Source organism: Podarcis vaucheri, assembly GCF_965113315.1.
Source record: "Podarcis vaucheri genome assembly, chromosome: 8".
Taxonomy (NCBI): Eukaryota; Metazoa; Chordata; class Lepidosauria; order Squamata; family Lacertidae; genus Podarcis; species Podarcis vaucheri.
In genome coordinates this window covers 12,449,926-12,475,116 of record NC_138766.1, presented here as the reverse complement: position 1 = coordinate 12,475,116, position 25,191 = coordinate 12,449,926, and the positions used below count along the sequence as shown (strand labels likewise).

The 25,191-nt window shown below is 43.1% G+C and overlaps 1 protein-coding gene across 2 annotated transcripts in view; it reads right to left on the bottom strand.

The window, feature by feature from the left end:
- ELP2 (elongator acetyltransferase complex subunit 2) overlaps window positions 1-17,799 on the bottom strand; it is a 43,535-nt gene extending 25,736 nt beyond the window's left edge. For both annotated transcript variants that reach the window (XM_082234298.1, XM_082234299.1), the window contains exons 1-8: window positions 17,638-17,799; window positions 16,700-16,778; window positions 14,493-14,563; window positions 11,145-11,301; window positions 9,550-9,627; window positions 4,816-4,880; window positions 3,286-3,352; window positions 1,148-1,291 (exon numbers count right to left, since the gene is read on the bottom strand). In XM_082234298.1, the coding sequence (XP_082090424.1) occupies window positions 1,148-1,291; window positions 3,286-3,352; window positions 4,816-4,880; window positions 9,550-9,627; window positions 11,145-11,301; window positions 14,493-14,563; window positions 16,700-16,778; window positions 17,638-17,769 (793 nt within the window). In that variant the 5' untranslated portion in view covers window positions 17,770-17,799. The remainder of the gene's footprint in view (window positions 1-1,147; window positions 1,292-3,285; window positions 3,353-4,815; window positions 4,881-9,549; window positions 9,628-11,144; window positions 11,302-14,492; window positions 14,564-16,699; window positions 16,779-17,637) is intronic.
- Window positions 17,800-25,191: the final 7,392 nt, after the last annotated feature.

Below are 25,191 nucleotides of genomic sequence, written 5' to 3'. Positions count from 1 at the left end.
TGGCTATGCAGTAGGAAAGGTTAAATCCCTGCCCAGGAATAGGAATGGATGATGTAACAGGAGTGGGCTGAAGTTTATGAGGTTAGCTGAAACAAAGCACACAGAAATGCTACATCTCTCTTGGCCCTTTTGCTAGTATAGTCATACAGCATGAGTTCAGTGAATTATTCTCAGGAAAGGAGAATCTGAAACTCAAGAATGGCAAACCAGGACTTATGTTCACATGTGGTGGAGGTGTAAATATGTGAAAGAAATTTGGCAAGGGGTGTTTAAGGAGATAACAGAAATCGATGGGTTAAAGCTGACCAAAAGTCCAGAGGTAGCATTATTATCAATTTACGAGGGGGTGGAAGGTTCGCAGGCTATGAAGGACTTGCTCACAGATTTATTGACAGCTGCACAACTTATTATAGCTAGGAAGTGGATGTATACAGAGTTTATTTAAAAGAACATTGCAAAAATATAAATCTGTTGGCAAGTCTAGATTGACTTTCTGCGTGTAATAGGAGAATCTTACAAAACTAATGCAACTGAAACAACCTAGAGGAGACAAAGTTTAGTGCGCAGATAAAAAATGTAATCTGGGAACCAAAATGGGGAGACTGGAGGTCATGTTGAATCCAACTAAAATTGTTACATACAACAAGCACCAACTATGGAATGAATGTGGGTTTATTTTTCTTTTTGTTTTCTGTTGAATACTTATGTTACACAGTTGTTAAAACCAATTAAGTATATATTTTTTAAAAAGGAAGTGGAAGGAGCAAGATGAATATAAAGAGGTGTGGGATATAGCTATTAATGATAAATTAACATGTGCTATTAAGGTAAGACGGGGAATATGCAGGAGAAATGATTTTGAGGAGATATGGAAGGTATTTGTAGAATTTGCACTGTTAAAATGGAAAGGGGTGAAACTATCGCAAGAGGTGTTGAAATTTTGGGAGATTGGATATTGACAATGGAATGGTCTTGTGGGTGGGGTCACATTTTTATTCTTATTTATTATTATTTTGTCAAAATAAAACATAAAATAAAAATAAAAAGAATGGCAAACCTCAGGTTCAACACTTTCATTTAACCCTACTGACAACAATTGCATATTGCCTCAGAAAAAGCAACAGCTATTCATAAAGTACAGACTCACCATTGTCATTTTTCACGGTGAAAATATTCTCCTTCAGCCTTATGGTTTCCTCATCTTGGGCTTCCACAAGCAATGAAGTTGCATGCATCTTCCAGATCCTTATCAGACAATCCTGGGAACAGCTTGCCAAGAAGAGATCTCCGTCTTTTGCAAAATTAAATAAATGAAAAGCAGGAAGATTTTAAAGATGGGAAGGTCATTGCCCAGGGAAATCAGTATTGCCATGAGCAGGTTGCTAACGAATACCAAAATAAATACTTTGCTGTAGCGCATGTCAGCACCATTCAGTGTGGAGAAGGATGAACATCACACTGTGATATTAGCTACAATACTGAAGAAACGCCTCACATAATCTAAGGAAAGCTCTGTAGGTTGGAATACATACCTGAATCTAGGATGGAATAGTTTGGCAAAATCATCTGTTTGTGGAAAGATAGTGCTACGTGGTTTCTCAGGGCGGGGGGGCGGGATTCAGTATTTTCTAAGATTCTCTATTTCTAGCATGTGCTACACAGAGCAAAGCTGTAAGTTATGGACAAGGTTACATATATGCTGAGATTCCACAAGGGTGGAGGAATCATATGATTATATGCTGCCTTAGACTTTTTAATTTGATTCAACACATGTAACTATTATTAATATTGATTATTTTCAGTTGTTATCCTTGAGAAACGTAGAAAATAACAGGATATATTTATCCGAAAGTCTTCAAACTTACACAACCCTTTAAAAATTAGGTAAGGAACCAAATGTTATATAATACTGTTTTATAAATTATAATTTATGATAACTTAGAATTTAAATGTATTTTCATTTAATATTTGATACTTCCAGCTGATGAAGGTGAATACATCAAAACAGGGCCCTGTCCTGGTTTCTAATCCATAATTGACTTCTGATTTCTGCTCAATGATTGAAACTAAGACCTCCACAACGAATCTGGACTAACATGAACTTATCTCCGCTCATAAACTCTTATCTCTAATTCTGTAATGAATTATTGTGTTATACATATTTTTATGAGTTTGAGTTTGTAATCTCTGTTAGAGTTTGTAATCTCTATTTAAGTTTGTAATCCTTGTCAGAATACATACTTTTGAATGGATTAGTTTTTGTTACTATTGACTATTGATTTGCGAGTAGGAACCACTCCCACTATTGAAACTTACATTGGCCTGAGTTCTTGGTGTGCTCTTTTCTCGAGATTCCACAGGGGAGCAGAAAAACTGGAGAGTGTAGAAGTGGGCATAGAATCCAGTTTCCCTAGAACAGGGGTCGGCAAACTTTTCCACTGGCGGGCTGGATCGCCTGCGTGTGGGAGTGTGCGCACACACACACCACTGCTCTTTCCCTGCTGGTTTTCGGAGCCATGGCGGGGGGCGGCGTCTGCGGCTTCCTATTGGCTGCAGGAAATTCCTGCAGCCAATAGGAAGCCGTGGCTGCATTCCGGAAGTCAGTCCCCATGCGGAGAAACCAGCGCAGCACGCCGGTTTAGCTCCTCATAGGGACTGACTGAGCAGGCGGTTTAACGACCCCCTTAGGCCATATCTGGTCCATGGGCCGTATTTTGCTGACCCCCTGACCTAGAACCTCAATTACCATTTTTAAGAGGCAAGTGTTGAGGCCTTGATCCTTCTAGGCCAAGCACCTGCATTGGAAGACACAATTGTCCCTCTTCGTTTCAACAAAGGCTGAACTCTAGGAAGCAGGCTACTCCAGACTGAAAGGACCATTCCCTTACTTCATTATCCAAAATGGAATACTTGCCTATTACATTAGAATCATAAGAGTTGGAAGAGACCACAAGGGCCATCGAGTCCAACCCCCTGCCAAGCAGGATCCTCTGAAATTATCTTTCCCTATTAGCAACATCACCTTCAAAATGTGGAGAAGAAAATTCATGCCAGCGGAATTATAAAAATAAACATCTAACTATAGCGTTAAAAATTGCAGCACTCTCATTATCAAGTTCTGCCATCCTACTTGTTTCTGCACGCTGTCCCGCTGGGTCTCAAATACTATGTTTGCATATATGAAAGGGGGATTAAAACCATCTCAGATGCTTGGCTTTTCCTAGTAATCTTGCTCTATATGGCACATTAGATTATTAAAAATGCCTTGCTGAATGCCCTACCTACCGCAAACTGCCCATTCAATCCCTCTTATCCAGTCTTCATGGCCATGAAGCAGCAAAGTCTTCTGAAACTGAAACAAACCAGTATCCTTATGTAGCACAAATATCTGTATTTTGATGCTCTGCATTACAGCCTGAGGGTTCTCCTGGATTCAGCTTTGTTGCTATGAGCTCAAACAGCACAGGGTGCCTTTTGGCAGCCTCAGCTGGTTCACCGGCGAGGTCAGAGTCAGCCATGCCCTGGTAACCTCTCTCGAATGGATTACTGTAATGCATTATACATCGGACTTAATTTGAAGATTATTCAGAAGCTTCAGCTGGTACAGAATGTAGCGGCCCAGATTCTGACAGGCAGAGTTTATTTGAGATAGCTCCAATGGCAGCCTCTCCAATCCAAATTTGATTCAAAGTGATCTGGAGACCTGAAGGAGTACCTTCTCAGATTGTTAGCTGAGGGTTTTCTCTCTGTTCCCTCTTCATTTAAGATGAAGCAGGAGACAAACACAATGAGGACCATTTTGAGCTTGTAGGATGCCTTTCCCCAGCAAGGTTGCGTTCTTTCAGGTGCCAGGCAAACCGGCAGGCTTTTAAAGCTTGCTGTCTTATACCCATTTACCTGAAAAATAAACTTTATTGAGAAGGGACGTGGGTGGCTCTGTGGTCTAAACCACTGAGCCTAGGGCTTGCCAATCAGAAGGTCGGCAGTTCGAATCCCTGAGACAGGGTGAGCTCCCATTGTTCGGTCCCAGCTCTTGCCCACCTAGCAGTTTGAAAGCACGTCAAAGTGCAGATAGATAAATAGGTACCGCTCCGGCGGGATGGTAAACGGCATTACCGTGCACTGCTCTGGTTTCGCCAGAAGCAGCTTAGTCATGCTGGCCACATGACCCAGAAGCTGTCTGCGGACAAACACCGGCTCCCTCAGCCTATAGAGCGAGATGAGCGCCGCAACCCCAGAGTAGTTTGCGACTAGACCCAACGGTCAGGGGTACCTTTACCTTTAAACTTTATTGAACACATTGGAACTTACTTCTGAGTAAATGTGTATAGGGTTGCACTGTTTGGCATTTAAAAGTATATTTTTGAAGGCATTTTGATATTTTTAATTCTGTAAACCACACTGAAGCCAAATTCAATGAAGGGTGGTGTATAACTAATTGGAATAAATAGGCACATCGGTCACCATGAATTGGCAGGCATGCTGAACAATTCCACACACACAACCTGTCTATGATGAATGCTAGCACAGATGTCAATTAACATCAAATGTGAACTGGAAGGAACACAACTAAGCCCAAAACACATTATTTGTCTAAGCTCAAAATCCTCCGAATAGAATGGAATATAAACAAATTAAAAGTCATTTTGAAAATTCAATATAAAGGCACACCACAGCAATATTTGTAAACACTTCTCCCACGTATTCAACTTCATTTTTCCTGCCTTCATTTTCTCCCCATACAATCACAGTCACAACAAAACACCCCCAAAATTTCATACTATTCATGGGATAGGAGACAGAAGTAATAGTTACCTGTCCATCCTGCTGCACATATAAATGAATTTTGCAGTCATCCCCACCGCAAGCCAGTACCGGTACTGAAATGGCAAAGCAGTCAGTGGAAATTTGCTGTTTCATTATTATTATTTTTAGGAGAAAAATAAAATGGACACAAGGGAGTACACCACATTTACTAAAGGAGGGAGAGAGAGAGAGAAAGAGAAGGAAGGAGGGAGAGAAGGAGCTTAAGGCTGCAATCCTATGCCAAAGTACCAGGAAGCTAGCACACCTTGAATGCTCTGGGACTTACTTCTAAGGGTGTGTTACACAGTTCCAGGACTATAAAAAAACTCATAATCTGTAGAATACCGTGCTGCAGTGATTATAATTTCAAAAATTTCAAAAATAAGGAATTATGCTGCTTTCCACTCTGCTAAAAGTCAAATTACAAAATTTTCTGCCTTCCTGTACTATGCTCCTGCACTAATGTATCTATCTACACTAGGGCAAAGGATGGCTTTTTGGATCTCCATAAACAGCACCGTGAAACACATGCTGAGCCTGGGAGGAAGATAATATATCAGGATTGTCTATGCATCATTCCAGTGTTTTGGAAATCCAACTCCTATGAACAGAATCACTGTTTCATATGCATGCAACCCACATAATCCCAGTATAGTGGTGCCCCGCAAGACGAGTGCCTCGCAAGACGGAAAACTCGCTAGACAAAAGAGTTTTCCGTTTTGGAGGTGCTTCGCAAAACGAATCTCCTATGGGCTTGCTTCGCAAGACGAAAATGTATTGTGAGTTCCTGCGGGTTTTTTGTCTCCCCCCCCCTTTTTCTAAGCCGCTAAGCCGCTTATCAGCTGATCCGATAAGCCGATAAGCCGCTAAATAGTGCTAATAGCGCTAATAGCGCTAAGCCGCTAATCTGTTAATGGGCTTGCTTCGCAAGACGAAAAAACCGCTAGACGAAGAGAATCACAGAACGGATTCTTTTCGTCTTGCGAGGCACCACTGTACTAAAAGGTACTTTAACACAACAGGTGAATGGTAACTCCTAATTGATCCTGACACAACACCAATAACTTCCCAACATATTCACTTCCACTTTAGCAATTACCTGCTCATCTGCAAAGAGTTAATTTCATAGGTATTTTCTCAAAAAGGATAATGTATAGATATTGACTTATAAATACAATAAAACTTAGCAGACATTCGCTACTAAAGACTTGGGTCAAAGGGAACCTTAAAACGCATCATTCTGACAAGTCTGATAATCCCAAAAGTCAGTATTGATTTTGGCATCAGGCACGGTGGATACAATCACAAGCATCCAGCTGAGCTGAATTTATTTGAATGGGCTCTATCCCAGACCCTGCACCACAATCCATTTGCAGCAAACATGGGGATACTTGGTTGCAACCATAAAGGAGGTACCATTTTCCAATAAAACACACAACATCTGGAGCAGATATCCCTCCTCTCAGTTCCATCCTTCCACCCAGCAGTGACGAGGTAAGGGAGGGGTGTGAACAAACCTAAAACTCCTGCATCGCTGAGAGGCCATCATTTAAAGACACACCAAGCAATAAATTGTTTTGTTACCATAACACCATTAATGTGCATGGTGCTTTAACAGAGTAATAACCAAAAAGGCAGGGGCCTGTCTCAACCTAACATTCAACACATGGGAGACAACAGAGAGAAGGAGGAAGGTGAAAACAAACGGAGGGAGAATATTCAGCGTTTAGGGATAGAATCACAGCTCAGATGACCGACTATGCAATTTTTGCTTGCATTTATTCTCAAAACACTGAATGGAAAACTGAAAGTGGAAAAGTAATACAGTGGTGCCTCGCAAGACGAAATTAATTCGTTCCGCAAGTTTTTTCTTCTTGCGAGTTTTTCGTCTTGCGAAGCACGGTTTCCCATAGGAATGCATTGAAAATCAATTAATGCGTTCCTAGGGAAACCGCCTTCAGACCAGGTCCGGGGACAGTCTGTCCCCCGACCTCTTCTGAAGGCTGGGGGGGGGACAAGGGCTTTTCTTCCCACCCCCAGCCTTCAGAAGGCTGTTCTGAAGGCTGGTGGTGGGAAGAAAAGCCCTTCTTCCCACCTCCCGCCCCGCAAGCTCCGGGGACAGGAGGGCTTTGCTGCCGACCGCCAGCATTTTAAAAGCCCCTGCTGTCCCGGGGCGATTTAAAAATGCTGGCGGGCGGGAGCGAAGTCTCTGCTGTCCCGGGGAGATTTTAAAATGCTGGGGGTCGGGAGCGAACGCTTCGCTGCCGACCCCCAGCATTTTAAAATCTCCCCGGGACAGCAGAGAAGTCTCTGCTGTCCCAGGGAGATTTTAAAATGCTGGCGGGCTCCTGCCATAGGCGCGCGTCACCTCTCCAGCCAGGAGAGGGTCGCAGGGGGCTGCTTTAGCCCCGCGCGCCCTCTCCCAGCTGGAGAGGTGACCCGCGCCTATGGAGGCTCCTGCCATAGGCGCGCGTCACCTCTCCAGCCGGGAGAGGGTCGCAGGGGGCTGCTTTGGCCCCGTGCGCGCTCTCCCAGCTGGAGAGGTGACGCGCGCCTATGGAGGCTCCTGCCATAGGCGCGCGTCACCTCTCCAGCCGGGAGAGGGTCGCAGGGGGCTGCTTTAGCCCTGCGCGCACTCTCCCAGCTGGAGAGGTGACGCATGCCTATGGAGGCTCCTGCCATAGGCGCGCGTCACCTCTCCAGCCGGGAGAGGGTCGCAGGGACTGCTTTAGCCCCGCGCGCGCTCTCCCAGCTGGAGAGGTGACGCGCGCCTATGGAGGCTCCTGCCATAGGCGCGCGTCACCTCTCCAGCCAGGAGAGGGTCGCAGGGGGCTGCTTTAGCCCCGCGCGCCCTCTCCCAGCTGGAGAGGTGACCCGCGCCTATGGAGGCTCCTGCCATAGGCGCGCGTCACCTCTCCAGCCGGGAGAGGGTCGCAGGGGGCTGCTTTGGCCCCGTGCGCGCTCTCCCAGCTGGAGAGGTGACGCGCGCCTATGGAGGCTCCTGCCATAGGCGCGCGTCACCTCTCCAGCCGGGAGAGGGTCGCAGGGGGCTGCTTTAGCCCTGCGCGCACTCTCCCAGCTGGAGAGGTGACGCATGCCTATGGAGGCTCCTGCCATAGGCGCGCGTCACCTCTCCAGCCGGGAGAGGGTCGCAGGGACTGCTTTAGCCCCGCGCGCGCTCTCCCAGCTGGAGAGGTGACGCGCGCCTATGGAGGCTCCTGCCATAGGCGCGCGTCACCTCTCCAGCCGGGAGAGGGTCGCAGGGGGCTGCTTTAGCCCCGCGCGCGCTCTCCCAGCTGGAGTGCTGACGCGCGCGTATGGAGGCTCCTGCCATAGGCGCGCGTCACCTCTCCAGCCGGGGGAGGGTCGCAGGGGGCTGCTTTAGCCCCGCGCGCGCTCTCCCAGCTGGAGAGGTGACGCGCGCCTATGGAGGCTCCTGCCATAGGCGCTTCTCACCTCTCCAGCCGGGAGAGGGTCGCGGGGGGCTGCTTTAGCCCTGCGCGCGCTCTCCCGGCTGGAGAGGTGACACGCGGCTATAGAGGCTCCTGCCATAGGCGCGCGTCACCTCTCCAGCCGGGAGAGGGTCGCAGGTAGTTGCTTTAGCCCCGCGCGCGCTCTCCCAGCTGGAGTGCTGACGCGCGCGTATGGAGGCTCCTGCCATAGGCGCGCGTCACCTCTCCAGCCGGGGGAGGGTCGCAGGGGGCTGCTTTAGCCCCGCGCGCCCTCTCCCAGCTGGAGAGGTGACCCGCCCCTATGGAGGCTCCTGCCATAGGCGCGCGTCACCTCTCCAGCCGGGAGAGGGTCGCAGGGGGCTGCTTTAGCCCCGCGCGCGCTCTCCCAGCTGGAGAGGTGACGCACGCCTATGGAGGCTCCTGCCATAGGTGCACGTCACCTCTCCAGCCGGGAGAGGGTCGCAGGGGGCTGCTTCTCTGCTGTCCCGGGGAGATTTTAAAATGCTGGCGGGCGGGAGCGAACGCTTCGCTCCCGCCCGCCAGCATTTTAAGATCGCCCGGGGCAGCGGAGACTTCTCTGCTGTCCCGGGGAGATTTTAAAATGCTGGGGGTCGGCAGCGAACCCTTTGCTCCCGCCCGCCAGCATTTTAAGATCGCCCGGGGCAGCGGAGAAGTCTCCGCTGTCCCGGGAAGGCAGGCAGGGGGGGAGCAAAGACTTTTGCCTCCCGCCGGCCTTCAGAAGAGGTCCAGGACCTCTTCTGAAGGCCGGCTGTGGGCGAAAGTCTTTGCTCCCGACCGCCAGCAATTTAAAACAGGTCCCCGGAGATTTCCCTATGGGCTTTCGTCTTGCGAAGCAAGCCCATAGGGAAATTCGTCTTGCGAAGCGCCTCCAAAACAGAAAACCCTTTCGTCTTGCGGGTTTTCCGTATTGCGAGGCATTCGTCTTGCGGGGTAACACTGTATTCACTATCTCCTTTGATACATTTACCTATAAATGTGGTGCACACAAGGAAAAAAAAATCCTCTAAACATATTGAGCAACATGGCAAAGAAAGCAGTACTGAAATCAAATTAGTGTCAAGTCACACTGGTGTGGGTGGGTGGAAAAATGGGCACTCACAGGAGCAGATATTAGAAGCCCAGTACTGCACTTTTGAAATATACTTTAAAACAAAATGTTTGAGTCAGTATTTGAAATTTGCTGCCATCCATCAACTACATCGACTAAAATGCTTAAGACACCAGTTAAGCATCCCTTAAAATGATTAAACAGTTTCACAGACACACTTACTGTTGCTGTCTGGCAAGAAGGACAAAGAAACATCCATAACAAATCCATTTCCAAATAGCAGTGTCTGAAGACATTTAACTGAGAGGGAGAGAGAGAGAGAGAGAGAGAATAGTTTTGCACACCAGCAGTCAACATGACAGACAGCCAATGTAGAACCAAAGAGATAAGCTGCTAATTACAGCTACAAAGAATTAAAACTCACCCAAGATTAACCTAAAGGATTATACATCATAAAAAAATGCAACAGAGAAACTGACTCAGGTATAGAAAAACTGATAAGGAGAGGTTACAGTAGATCAGAATGGAAGAACTCACACTGACCTTGGCACATTGAGAGGTGGTTCCTCATCTCAGTGGGACAAAATTCCTCTACTTCTCTTATTATAGGAAACAATTTTAAGGGCTCATGCATTGTGGCATGTAGCAAGGCAAGTGACGTAAAGGTTCAGCATAACACAACATAGCTATCGCCTTTGCCCTTTCTTTGTCAAGATGTATAGCTTGTGGGAATCCCTTGCAGATGACTACAGTGCCTGGAGACAGACAGTCAGGTCATGGACCCACAGCAGTGACTAGAGGAGGAATGACTGCTAGGAGGAGCACAGAGGGAATGCCATGGTGTATCTGGAGCAGCACAACTGGACACCTTCGTCTGCCCCAGCTTCAACAAAACATGTCTCTCCCATATCTGTCTTTACAGCGACAGCAGGTACTATAACTTTCCAATCGTTTGACTTCGCTCCCAAAGGCACACTCTTCCATTGTCACCCAGGACAGATGAATGTCGGTAACATCAGATATCAAAAGTATTTAAGGTCTGAGCCTTATTCAGGTGTTCAATATTGAATGTCCTGAATGCTTGAAGAGGCTCTTAGAATATACAAGCTAGCCTCTCTCCTAGATGCTGAGGCACATACCAGCCATGACTCCTAACTTGACATGCCTAAAGTGGGGCATTCATGTATGGAGGTACACAAATAGGGCTCCAGGAGGGATCTGGAGTTTTTTTTGTTCAGGCCATGGGTCCAGGATTCCATTTCAATATCAGCTACCCAGATGCCTTGGAAGCTCACAGGTACAGCACAAAAGTAATTGCCATCCCCTATGGCTTACCCTCAATCTCTAGCACTTAAAGGTATATTGTTTCTATTAGCTATCATGGCTAATAATCATTAACAGACCTATTCCCCCAGGAATTTGCACAACATTAATTTGTCCTCCAAGTTGATGAAAGTATGACTATGATTTGTGTTTGTTCAGCAAGCCTAATTATAATTGAGAACTTCACTTCTAACATATCCCGAATACTTTCATAACTTTGACTAGCCACTGGACTGCCACCTTTCTGCTATTTAAAGTGTTTTTATATCACTCTTCAGTTATATTAATAGCTAGCTTTACAAAAAGAAAACAGCCACACCAAAAACTGTTTTTTAAAAATGTATGTTTGCTAGCTAGACAACAGGTGGCTATTCGAAACCAGTGTATTCCAAATGGAAGAAATCCAGATTCTCCTAAAGATATGGATACATATTAAACTTTGCTACATGAATGTGACTTCTTGAAAGAATCTGTTTACAAAGCACAATAGCTACCTTCTGTTCCTTGTTTGGACCAGATTCTCACAGTAGAGTCAGAAGCCGCAGAAGCTAAAAGTATATTTAAATCTCCTGTAGACTCATTCCTCATGTATACAGCATCCAAAGAGCAAACTGCTTCAGAGTGGCCTTCAAGACGAGTGCAGTTCACAAGCTAAACAGAACATTATAAGATTACACAAAGGAAGGACAAGAACCTTGAAGTCCAAATCAAGCTGCCATGCAAAGTGTGCAGTTTTCAGAACTGTCCAACTACGGAAGTGCTAAAAATTGTAACGGCAGTGAAATACAAAAGCTTTAGTTGAGAACATTGGTAAGCAAATTACATTGCTCTCATTTTTGTCCAGGGCATTAGAAAATATGCACTTTATACAACATTCTATTTGTAATCTATGCTGTTCTGTGTTCTAATAAAAATTAGAACTCTGTTAAGTTCACAAAAAGCAACATCACTGGGTTTTTCCATCCATTTTCTAAATCTACTTTAAATGGCTTGGTATATGTCAAAAATAGTAATAATTAAGGTTTAAACTAAATTGAACACAACGGAAAAGCATTCAGGCAGAATAGAAAACAAGTGAAGGGTAATATTGATTAAAATAATTTTATTCCAAATGCTATCAGAAGGGTCATTTAATTTCACCTCCTGTATAGCACAGGGCAAATCCAATTTGTTTTCTGTGGAGTCTTCCAGGTTCCATTTAGTTTAAGCATTTCTTTTTATAAGACAGTCTAATCTCAATTTTAAAAACTATAAGTACTTGACTATACCAGTTCACTTAGCCTTCTGTTTCACCAGCTAATAACACTTTTACAGTTAAGTACATGAAGTGCTTTGCAATCATTGGGATTGTGGACATACCAGCTGTTTTTCCTGGAATATATCCTCAAAACAGCAGGCACAGCTTATACCTCATCCTAATAGTATTTCTGATTCTGATCTACTTCTAGGTGCTATTCCAGGCAAGGTGGTACCTCATTAATGAGGTATTTACGTCCACTGCCAGCACATTGCCTCCTTCAGTCTGTAGATCGGCTCAAGATAGTGGAAAGAGAAAGACTTCAGGGTGCCATTTCATATTCAAGCTACAGTCACGAGAACATTCATGGTTGTGGAAGAGATTTGACCTCACTGCCTTCAGATTTGCAAGGAAGCATCCCAGCAATTTGTTTGCTCACAAAGAATTCCTGCATTTCGGCAAAGGAATTTACCTTGCTAGGTGGATCAAACGTTGTCTACTACAAAGAAATAAGACTCATGTGGATACAGCCTTGATTATTCCTCACCCCTCACTGTTACAGAGAACCAAGACTGAACATCACTGAGATGTGCCCTTGCATCAGACAGGTGATCCATGGTGATATATGGCTGGATAGAAACTCTCTCAAGCCCTCTAGTAATATCACTGGTTTCTTATTCTATGTTGTCATGAAAAGCTATTTTTTCTTTCTTTCTTTATATAGGTAAATTATAGTGACAAAGGAAATCTCATTCACAATGAAGTAACATTGTAATACTGTATGTCTTCTTTGCTATATCAGGTACTAGGCTCAAGAAGAGAAGAAGAAGAGGAGGAGTTTGGATTTGATATCCCGAAGGAGTCTCAAAGCGGCTAACATTCTCCTTTCCCTTCCTCCCACACAACAAACACTCTGTAAGGTGAGTGGGGCTGAGAGACTTCAAAGAAGTGTGACTAGCCCAAGGTCACCCAGCAGCTGCAGGTGGAGGAGCGGGGAAGCAAACCCGGTTCCCCAAATTACGAGTCCACCGCTCTTAACCACTACACCACACTGGCTCTCTCTGGTTCAGGAGAGAAGGAATTATCTCATTATAAAGAAAAAGAACACCACAGGTGTTGCAAATTTGTGTTGGGTCAAAACATAGCATTGGTATATCATGATAGAAATTAGAACCTTTGGATCTCCAGATGTTGTTGAACTACAACTCCCATCATCCCTGGCCACTGGCCATACTTACTAGGGCTGATGGAAGTTATAGTCCAGCAACATCTGATATAAATTCTCAGCCTTAAGTATTTCTGGGTGGCACTAATTGTCCAGTCTGTGGCAGGTGCAAAACTTGAAAAGACAGGGCAAATCGGATTGGTGAATTTGTGAAGTGTGTGTAATTAAATATGATACAGTAAACAGGACGGGAGCAAATCTTTTCTTACAAGATGATGTAAGACCTCAGTCTTGGCAGAAGTGGGCAGAGGATGAGGAAAGAAACACCAGCTGCAGCTCACTGCCTGACTTTCAACCCAGAAATCACTATTTAAAGAGCACTGCTACTGCAGCCCTTTTGCTCAAAGATGCTCACTGGTGTTTTTCCGCAGTCAGTCAGGAGCACAGAGATGAGTGAGCCCAGCAAATCCTCCTCCGTAATCCTCCCTAGTAGCCCTATCAGCCTTAAAGCCTTTGTTTGGACAAGAGGGAAAGCCAGTCTCCAGCTTGTTTTGCCTGTAGTGTGGCAGAAGCAGAGGAGAAGCACTGCAGAAACTTTTTAAGCAGCATGTGTGGCTCGTTTATGTCAAGCCATAATTTATTTTAAACTATGGTTTAATTGGCATGTGAACCAGGCCCCTGAGTTAAACAGAGCTGTGGCATTAAGGCCGAGTACTAGGCATGTATCATGCCTAAATAACCACAATTTCTTCTCTGCTAGGGCAGTGTATTTCTGAGTTTCCTTGTTAAGCACAAAATGTGCCATTGACTGTAAAATTCAGCTTCCTCAGAATCTCTGGTATCATTTTAGTAAACACATGTTTGCAGGCCTTAATTTAAGTGTGTACTGTAGACAATGGATGACAAAACCTAAGAATCCAGAGAGATAACTAAATACGATTTTCAGTGGGATAGGCTTCCAGAACTGATATACCTTCCAGTCTTCCAAAAGACAGCATGCATGGAAAATGTAACATAATACAAGCACATTTGTTCAATTATGCATAATGTAAACAGGCCACAGAATTCTGTTTTGTTTACAGTGCAATCCAAAGCAAGTTTCCTTGGAAGCAAGTCCCACTGTCCTCAGTGGCACTTACTGCTTAGGAAGTGAATATAGTATTGAAGTCTTAGTATAGATTTCCCCCCTTTACACCAAGTACTACACAACACGTACAATGACAGATCCTTGAACAGATCTCTTTTGCTTTCATTGTGATGCTCTTAAATTTTGAATCCAGATTACTAGCAATGAATTTGTTGCAGTATATAATTGCTTAGTACAATAGTTAGAGTGGAAAGAATGGAAAGATTCAGAAGTCGTTCTAGGTTTTATTTTTTAAGGGGGGGAATCATGCTTACAATTGTTTTATTCTCACATATCACAATCGCTCTACATACCTTCTCATTTTGTGTTTCCCAAAGAATAAGTAGTTTGTCAGACCCTCCAGAAATTAATTCTGTTTCATAAGCTGTGAAGGGGGAGGAGGGGAGAGGGAGAGAAAGGTTGAACAATGGAAAAGTTGAATAATTCTGATTCAAGATGACTTTTGGTTTGCTTCAGTGGCAATTCTTCCCAAAGGTCAAAATCTGCAAATAGATTACTTTTTTAAAAAGCACACATACACACACACACACACTGATGTCTGTAATAATAGTTTCAATTTCTTCCTAGGTTCCATCTTTCCAACAGAGGAGCAAGTAGGGACACTTTCAACTCCAGAAACAGACTCTCCTTTACTTTACTAGGAATTCACCTGAATTTGTGGTTATCATCAAGTGCCAGTTCTCATGTAATTGTAAATTCTCAGTTCCCTACATTTACATTATACATAACTTTTCATTTTCACAGTGATCCTCATGTTTTTAAGACTATAATCTTTAAAGAACCTCTTTCATTTCAGGAGTGTTTAGCTCTACTCTTTAGCACTCTTTTAAGATGCATTTTTGTTTTGCAAATGGCAATATGTACAACGGAACTAGAACTGTAACATGGTAAAGAGGCCTCACTTTAGACACCGTTATACATTATACATTGTCCCTTTCCTCCTCAATTTGAAAACTGGGTGCATAGGTTAAGCTGATGTTTTAACCTGAAATACAGAATTGTGTCCTGAACATATTTCAAATTTTCTTGGTATATCTCTATGCTCAAGAGACAACCCCCCCCCCCAACTAAAGTACTCACTTTGTTTGGTCACCTAGGACTACACAGTCTTAAGATATTAAAAATAACATAAAAGACCATTGGCCATGCTAGCAGACAGCTGGACTCCTTGCCCTCTACTGTACAGTTTACTATATCTTGGAAAAGTATGGGGAAGAATAAACTTCAAATGTAGAACATGCCCACCAGAGGGCACTGCAACAGCAACAGTCATAACCCAGGTAATTCTTCTGGCTACCTAGCAGTGCAGAAAATGCAGATCTATGGCCTGGATTCAAAGAAATATGTAACTATTTCCTTGTATCTAATAAAGTATTGGACTTGCACTTCTCACACATCCTCCATGACATAAAACAAGTCACATTTGAAATGGAGTTTCAAAAACTATGGTTCTTAAGGCACAGGAGTCCACTGTTCAAAGGAGGAGCAGGAAGAGTCAAATATCCCACCTGGTGGGTCCAAGCCTGGTGGGCCAAGCATGCTGATGCTCTTTGCACCCTGACTTGTGTAACCAAGCCGGAAGGGCACAACAGCTTTTCCTTTTACCCCCTTCATGCTTCCCATTGCCATGTATTATTGCACAAATAAATTAACTGCATCCCCAAACATATTAATTACAACAATAACAATATAAAACATTTGATAGCCACGTAAAAGTTGCATATATATACATACATATATATATATATATATATATATATATATATATATATGGTGTGTGGAAAAGAGAGGCAACTGCTGGCCCAGAAGTCCTGGGCAACTTCGCATGTAGCCTGACCATAGCCCCTGACCACTATTAAATGGACATCCTCTCCCTTTTATAATGTACCTCAGCAACTTTCTAACAACCAACTCTTCTGTGTCTTGGAAAGTACAGGTGAGGTGCACAAAGTCTCTGTTGCTGTTCACACTGGGCTGGTTCGGACGCAATGCCAAACCATGGTTTGGTGCTATGTAAAGAAAGACCCTTGCGCTTCCATGCTCCCCACTTCTCTCTCTAGCACACAGCAATTCTCTGCCTTCCTTTCTTAAGCACAAACCTGCCAACTATGGTTTTAACCACTGTGGTTTCTGAACATGGTTTTCATGGAAAGCACATACCATAGTTTGTCAATTCAGACAAAGTGACCCAACTACTGGTTGCCTCAAATTGGAAAGGGAGTAAGAGAACTGTGGCATGCAAGGGCAAGTAGGAATACACAAATCCAAAGGTCTCTCAGTTTAAGTGCAATACTGTCCACTCTAGAATTATAGTATCTACTGATTGCATTTCAAACCTGTTTCCAACTCCAACAACCCTATCCTATACATCCAAAACGGATTGTAAGTTTTGAGGTAAAAATATATTATCAGTACTCTGTACCGATCCAGGTGCATATCAATGGCACTTAAAAAAAACAACACTCAGCAGAAATAGGCCTCTTACTCCAATTATACTTACATCCATCTTTTCTGTGAATCCACTGAACACAATTAACTCTTCCAGTGTGTCCATTCAGTGTGCCAACTACTTTTCTTCTCTGGAAAAAAAAATACACAACCAAAACTGTCTTAAGTCATGAACGCTTGTGGTGGGTTTGAACAGAATTCTGATAAGGAAAAGTTATTTATCCAGAGATGCTCTCAAAGAGACTATTGCAACATTCTTTCAGTAACAGCACTAAAAGGGCAAAATATTTCAGAAGTTTGTTAGAAAAATTTAATCATTCACTAACTGTAGTCAGAATACTCCCCAACTGGCTGACACTAGCAAAGCACAGAAACCATAGGCCATATTCACCAGTGGAAACCCATTATTTGTTAACTAGTTACACCTTTCTATTACAGGGTGGGGTTGATGACTCACACCTGAATCTGTATCCAGGTGAAGCGAGTATTTTGGTAATATGGAGCCCTCAGGGAGGACAAAATTTGGAGTCCCCACACCTTAATTAGTTCTTATTTTCAGAATAATTCATTTTAGTAAAATTGCTTTTTATGGAACTACTCGGCGGGTTGAATAAATATAAATTTATCATCATCATCATCATTATTTAGCACCCGTTTTCGACTGAGCGCCCTGAGCGAGGGCAAAATTTGCCCCCCGCCCCACCCTCAGTATTTATTTCCACAACAATTCCGTTTGGCACAGCTACTTTTTATGGATTTTCTCAGTAGCTTTATTATATAGGCTTAATTTTAATTTTATTTTTTTGCGCCTCCAGGGTTTCAAACTTGAGCTGCCTCAGCTGCTGTCGGACTACAACTCCCGCCATCCCTGACCGCCGGCCCTAAAAGCTAAGCATGATGGGAGTTGTAGTCCAACTGCAGCCGGGCCTCCCGCGTTCGAGAACCACCACCCTAGCCGAGCAAGAGCGAGGGGAAAGCCCGCCGCCTCACCTGCGGGTCGTAGAGGACGACCGAGCGGCACGAGCCGAAAGCCACCAGGCCGCCTCTCCCCCAGGAAACCACTCCGGGACCGGCTCGGTTGGCGCAGCAGGCGACATGGCACACTTCGAAGGGCGCCGCCATCTTGTCGCAACCCCTCGCCTTCGCTACGGTAGGTGTTTTGCCTCAAAGCGGCCACCGTAGGAAAGAAAGAACGCGAGGAAGGCGGGGGAAGCAGCGGGGAGTTGCAGAATTAGTTGATGTTGCTGGTTATAAAAAAATGTGCATATATTAGATTAGAATAATAAAACAAAACAAAAAGCTGGGTAGAGTCCCTAGAAGCTTCCTTTCCTTGCAGAGTTTTTAATGTTTTTTGTTTGTGTTGGTCTGGCAGAGTTGGAGTGATTTAGAGGAGGGACAGCAAGGGTGTGCAAACTATTATGAGCTGAAAAATATGTATTTGAATTTCAAATATGTATTTGAAAAAATACACATATATTAAGATAATAATATGAAATAAAGCAGGGTAAGGTTACTAGAGGCTTCCTTTCCTTGCAGGGTTTTAAATATTTGAGATGAGTATCCCGAAAACAGCAAAAGAAACCAGTTTAAATATCTCATTTCTTTTTTGCTTTTTGGTCTGGCAGAGTTGGAATGATTGGGGGGGGGGTAGTTCCATTTTTAAACCTCTCGCGAGAGGCAAAAAAAACCCCCAACACAGGGAGATGATGATATGATGAAAATACTGCACCAGTTGAATTCCTGTCATTTTTTGTTTTGCTACGCAGTCTTCTGGAAGGTGCAACGGATTTTTCTCCCACGCTCAGAAGTAGGATGGCTAAGTTGGAAAGAAGGCTGGGCTCCTCTCTACACCTTTAATAATTGGCATGTGAAATTCCCTTTTCTTGCACAACTTTTAAGGGTGCAGAAGCCTCACTTGAGGGTGCTCTGGTAGGAAAATAATGGGTGGGGGTGCTTTTTTGTGAGAAGACAGTCTTGCAGCACCTTTAAAGACTAAAAAAATATGAACTAGCTTAGTTGGTCTTTAAGGTGCTACTGGAAGGAATTTTTTTATTTTGACTATGGCAGACCAACACGGCTACCTATCTGTAAAAAAATATGTTACGGCATAAACTTTTGTGGTTATATTACAGATTTGAAAAGAACCTTTGTATGTTGCTCTGCTTTTCTGATTTTTTAATGTTGCACTGTTTTCTATGTACACAATATTTGCCTCACATATTGAGGATTGCAATCGGAGCTGGTGATGGACAGCAACTGAAACCCAGTTTGGTCTTTCCATTCCTCAGGCACAGGCACCAATTTGTGGGAGAGGTTAACTAAGGGTCAGGGCCTCTGCCTTATTGTCCTTATTGTCACTTTCCCCAGTTTCCTGTGCCTCCAGGCCCTCCCTCTTTGTGAATCCATAACTTCTGTGTGTGTGTGCAGGGAGCTAAGCAACAGGCATTGCTTGGCAACACCTTCCATTTGTGCGGAAAGAGTTTGTTGGCTTGACAAGGAGGTGTACAAAGAAGTAACGTGCTTCGAGTAAATGACTAGCTCCCCATTTAAAAAGGATTCCCAATCCCATTATAAAGTATTGTGCCCATTATTTGTATCTGTTATCTGCCCAAATCAGATACCTTTCTAGAGGACGCTGTGCAAACAGAATCGCTGTTCTTTTCAACTGGCTGTTCTACTATGGCGTAGCCAGACACAGGATTTCCATAGGTGAGCTTTTTCCTACCTTCGATGCTTCACTTGCTAAATTTAGTCAAGCTTTTGTTGCAGGAACAGAACCAGGGCTAATAAAACTGAAGTCAGAAGCCCTAAACCAGTCAAAGGCAATACAGAATACAGTGGTACCTCGGGTTACATACGCTTCAGGTTACAGACTCCGCTAACCCAGAAATATTACCTCAGGTTAAGAACTTTGCTTCAGGATGAGAATAGAAATCATGCAGTGGCGGCACAGCGGCAGGAGGAGGCCCCATTAGCTAAAGTGGTGCTTCAGGTTTCAGGTTAAGAACAGACCTCCAGAACGAATTAAGTACTTAACCTGAGGTACCACTGTAGACTGATGTTAAAAACACTGTACCCATGATGCCACATGTGTGATTTCTCTCTCCTGTACTTCCCCCCATGTTGATAAAAACATCTTGCATAGTTTGTTCCCAGATGTATACGTTGCTAACATAGGCTAAAAAGTGGAAGATACTTAAAGTGCTTTGTTATGTGTGAATACATGCAACATTTCTCCTCTTGTGTTTTAAGGAAAAGTTATATACCGTTTTTTGTTTGACAGGCTTACATTTTGTCCTCTTTAGGGTATCACAGGACAGGGGGGCAACTTTTTTTCAGGCATATCAACACTTTAACCTAGTTTCTCAGAGCCAGTGTGCTGGAGTGGTTAAGAGTGGTAGACTCGTAATCTGGTGAACTGGGTTCACGTCTCCACTCCTCCACATGCAGCTGCTGGGTGACCTTGGGCTAGTCACACTTCTCTGAAGTCTCTCAGCCCCACTCATCTCACAGAGTGTTTGTTGTGGGGGAGGAAGGGAAAGGAGAATGTTACCCACTTTGAGACTCCTTAGGGTAGTGATAAAGCGGGATATCAAATCCAAACTCCTCCTCTTCTTCCTGTAAAAAGAAAAAAAATATCCACTTATTTATTTATTTGAGGGCCAGGTAAAGTACTCTTAACTTTCTCACAAATAAAAATGCAGCCCCGATTTGACTTCTAAGAGATTCTTGGACTGTATCTGGCATGTGTGGAAGGGAGGAAAGTTCTGCCAATAATCTCCACAAATGCCTGTCAAAATAATAGATGGTTATGGTCATCTCTAGGATTTGCTAAAAGAAATTGTATGATGATGATGTCACTGCCATTTCACTCTAGTACATGGGAAGAGTAAGGCTGTCTTGCTAGAGTTCCTCTCCCCCGTACAGACAGGTGAAGGGAACATCAAGGGATCAGCTCGGTGATATGTGTCCTGTACAGACACACCCTTTGGCTTCCTACAGCCAAGTAAGAATCATCAGTGAAAATAATACAGAACTAATGACAAGCATCTGCTAATTATGGCTGCCTGTAGTACATTAAAACTTGTTCTCAAAATGTCATGCTGGCAGGGCACAGATTACCCTCCTGAAATAGAACATGTCAGCTCAGTCAACAAGTTTAGTTTATTGTTAGCTGCATCTGTAACCAAACACTTCTTTCTAAACAATTTCTTGTGTTGGCACTGTGATTTGAAGGGTGTCTGCTGCTATGAATTGCAGGGCATTGCAAATCAAGCTTTGGATGCTGAATTTTTTGGCCCTGGTTGTGTCATTAGCCTTGTAACAGGCCAAACCTTGAGAAAGAAGTTATTGCTCGAGTTAGATGATAGTCCTCATATACACTGGATGAAATAAAGAGTTTTATGATGGCACAAATAATTTATAACAAGGAACGTCTTGTTCCCGAATGCCACAAATGCTTTATCTCCTGGGGTTTGTGTATCCCAGGCATCTTACTTTGTAATGCAAAGCAATCAATCAGATTACCAGTTCAAATGTGGTCATCTCAAACTGCTTGCTTCTCCCATATAAAGCTATAAGACAACATCATAATAAAAAATCTAAGAGTTGTCATTAGCAGGCCAGTAAAATCTAATGTTAGAGATGAGGCCATGGTTGTAAAATAGGAAATAAAGCAACTTATTTGGAAGTTATTTTTGGTCATCTTTTTCTCTTCCCCCACCCCATGGAATACAATTTAGGTAACCAGTTAATCAGGACAGAAAACTCCCTATTTTGTGCTTATTTTTCTGATATTGCAGTGTTGTTGTTCTGCGTGTTACAGTTTCTGATTCTTTATTGTATCCACTGAATATGTGAACACTTGTGCATAAAAATAACTTATGACAGCAGAAGGATGTTTAGTCTCTGTTTCTCTGACATGGTTAAAATCTTGCAGTTATTTTTATTGCATGAATTCAACTTTGCAAAGTATTGTATCCCAAGTTTTGCAGATGCTCTGTGACAAAACATTAGCAGTGTAGATGAGCTCAGAAGTAGTCATATGTTCACAATACAGTGCTCTCAGATAGCTGATACAATGCTGTATCTGTTCAGGGTTATTTATAAGCTATTTAGGGCACAATCTACCAAAGCTCAGTAGTTATGACTACACCTCATTTTTCAGTGACAGAATGGGAAATCATTGTGATTAATTAATCACTCGTTGATTCATTAATTTTAATGGAAGTTTTGTTGTGGCTCACTTTTGCTAGTTTGTAAATGTTTGGAATCTTACGGAGGCTGATGAAATTATACCACTGTATAAAGCCAATAAATAAACTCATGTTGGAATACATGTATCCCCCCCATTTTATCCCCACAATGCCCCTTCTCCGGTGAGACAGGTGAGGATTTGAACCCAGATCTCTCAGGTCCTGCTTTCGTCACACTAGCCTCTTACATTGCCGTTTGCTTGAATTCTGTTTCAGTGTGTCGTATTCCCAGTAAGTGAAAAGAGACATCCCCCACACCCCATTTCCCCTTTATGTAACACATTCCAAGCTAAAAAGCTGACCATTTTAAAGGGCTCTATTTAGCCCACAGAAGGGCATTTATATTTGGCAGAAACTTTCAGGAGGCAGGCTGAAATGTGACCTTTCCTTTACAGCTTGTTTTTCCTTCTCCAAAATGACAGCCATGTTTATTATTGATTTATTTAGATTTGTAGCCCAAGTATCCTGAACATTCGAGGTGCAGTAATAGTACTGCAATTTCCAAATTAGGAATGTACTAAGCATTGCAACTCAAGCTTAGGGAAGCAAAGTTCTTTAAACACAGGACATGTGAACCTATCTTTTTAGCATTACACGATTTTTAAATTGTGCAACTTCATTTTCAATTTATACAGTTGTCAGCAAACAACAATAAAAAATAAGAACCTGAATTCCTCATAAAACCAAGGGGAGTTTCCCAAAGAGTACTGCTTATAGCCATATATTTTTTAAATCTTGTTGAATGAAAGACACATTTGTCCACCTCTCTTGCCAACTGCAACCTGTGAATATTAGTGCAAGACAGAAAGTGGTAAGGGGTGTTTATTTAAAAGTATGCATAGCACTTAACAGGTTTAAGTATCAGGTGTAGAAATTGTTCAGAGCCATGGTTTTGGTTTCTGAACATCATCATTTTAAAAAAATACCTCAGAGTTTCTTCAATTAGTGTTAGGTGAGAGAGATAATCAGTTTGGTTCATCTTCTTTCAGCTAGTACTAGGAGCAACTGCTCATAGAAGCAAGGAATGGAAAACTAATAATAAAATGCCAAAACCAATATAAATACATTTTATGGGTGTGTGGGTTTTTTCCATAACAGCCTAACTATGAAGCTGTGCGTCATTAAAATAATAATTGAGAAGCCACTAGTGGAGATATTCTTTTAGAACAACATAAGCCAGACAAATCCTGTTGCTCTGCAACCAAGAGACGCCTGCTATCATTCATAATCATATGAATTATATTCATAATCATATTTTCTCAGCATAATGGCAATTCATGTTTCCACTGTGAATGGAAAGGTAAGGACCCATTAATGTGCAGGCAGCTTGCCACTTTCTTATTCTGGTTTTAGACTGCACTTCTGGCAATCCATTTGTGTAATGCAGTCATGCTTCAGGCAAACCAGAATTTGGAAACAGGAAGAATATAACACTTTTTAAAATGCCAGTGCTTTTAGATTGAAACTACTCAGCACCTGACTGGAAGATCATAGATATTGTGGATTCCTGCGTTGTATGGGATTGGACCAGAAGACTCTCAGGGTCCCTTGCGAATCTACAGGGATTTGATTCAATGTGGACATATCCGAACTGTAAGGATACCAGGGGGTTACTCGAGAGCAATCAGGCAAATGCCTCCCTGGTCGGCTGTAAAGCCTCGTTATTGGTGCCAAAAACCCTTCACCATGCAGAGCGCCACTATTCCGTGGCTCGCTCATTCACTGGCAGAATCTGTGAGTGGGCGGTCCTTAAACCTTCCCCGGCAGAGTAGTTTCTTGACGCCCAATCTGCGCTTCCTCTCTCGGCGTGGAAGCCTACTGCGCAGGGAGGGCGTGAGTAACGGAGGACCTCTCTCCTCCCGGCTTTGCTCAGGCAAGGTGTCCTGGCACTACCTTGCCTCCTCCGAGCCCTGCATCTCCTCTCCGCTAGAGGTGAGGCTGCCTTCCTCCACTGAGGAGGTGCTGCTTCCCACGATCTTTGGGGGCTTTCTGTAATCCATCCGGCTTTTCCCCTCTCGCCCCTGAGCAGATGGCAGTTCCCTGACATGAACATAGGAAACTGCCTTCTAATGAGTCAAACCATTGGTCTACCTAGCTTCTCATTCTCAAAACTGACTGGCAGGAGATCTCTCCCAGCCAGGAGTCTCTACCAGATTACCTAGACACGCAACCCATGACCCTGTGTATGCAAAGCATATGCTCTGCATATATTATTGTGGCCAGTTTGAATAACACGCAACCTCCATTCTGTAGTGCAGGGCAGCTTCGAATCTTTTTTAAAAAAAATTCCTACCTGAAAACATGAACACAGGCAAGCATCGGTAGCCCTTTTAAAGCTGTAGAAAAAATTGCTTAGACCAGAAGTAGGTAGTGACCCAAGCAATGTTTTGGCACTTAGAAGGGCAGGAAATAAAATTTTATATGAATACAAATCAATAAAGATTTTTTAGAATTATTTTTTATTCATTTTACAATACAAAAATATAAAAACACACAATTTTTCACAAATACATTTTTTGGAGTTCCCTCAGCTCTTCTGCAAATCCTCCATTTTAGTCCTTCTTCCACATTTCTTAATCTAATATTGCCTTTTATTAAAAACCTCCTCCCTCTTATTCCCTTTTTTACAATATTTCTAATATTATTTTCACAGAGCCTCTTGCAAACCTACAAACGTTAATTGTTCATCGCAAATACTTTTCAAATAGTCTACAAATTTACTCCAGTCTTCAATGAATCTGTGGTCTCGTAGGCCTCGGATCCTTCCTGTTAGTTTATCAAGTTCTGCGTATTCCATTAACTTCATTCTCCATTCTTCCTTCGACGGTAATTCTTCTTGTTTCCATTTTTGGGCTAGCAGTATTCTACAAATCAATAAAGATTTAGTCTCCTATATTTTGCTGCTCCACTCATTTGCGAAAGATTTATACACTCTGAAGAGAAACCAGAGTATTTCATTTGCAGGGGGATATGGGAGCAGCCGGGATCAAGAATTTGGATGAAACAGGTCATTTGCATCACACTGTGATCCCCTTCCTTTCCTTTTCTATGAAGTTTGTACATATGTTAAGATAATGCAAGAGACTAAAGTAATGTTTTGCTTCAGGGGAAACATAATTCATGTACAGTAGGAGCCTCCAGTGCAAGGATAACTTTGCTTCTTTATTCTGGCACTGAAAAATCACTCCCAACCCTGAATAACTGATTATTTGTTCAAACAACATCTTAAAACCTATCTCTTTCTTCAAGCCTTTGCCACATAGCTGGAGAGCTGTTTTTTTTTTGTTTT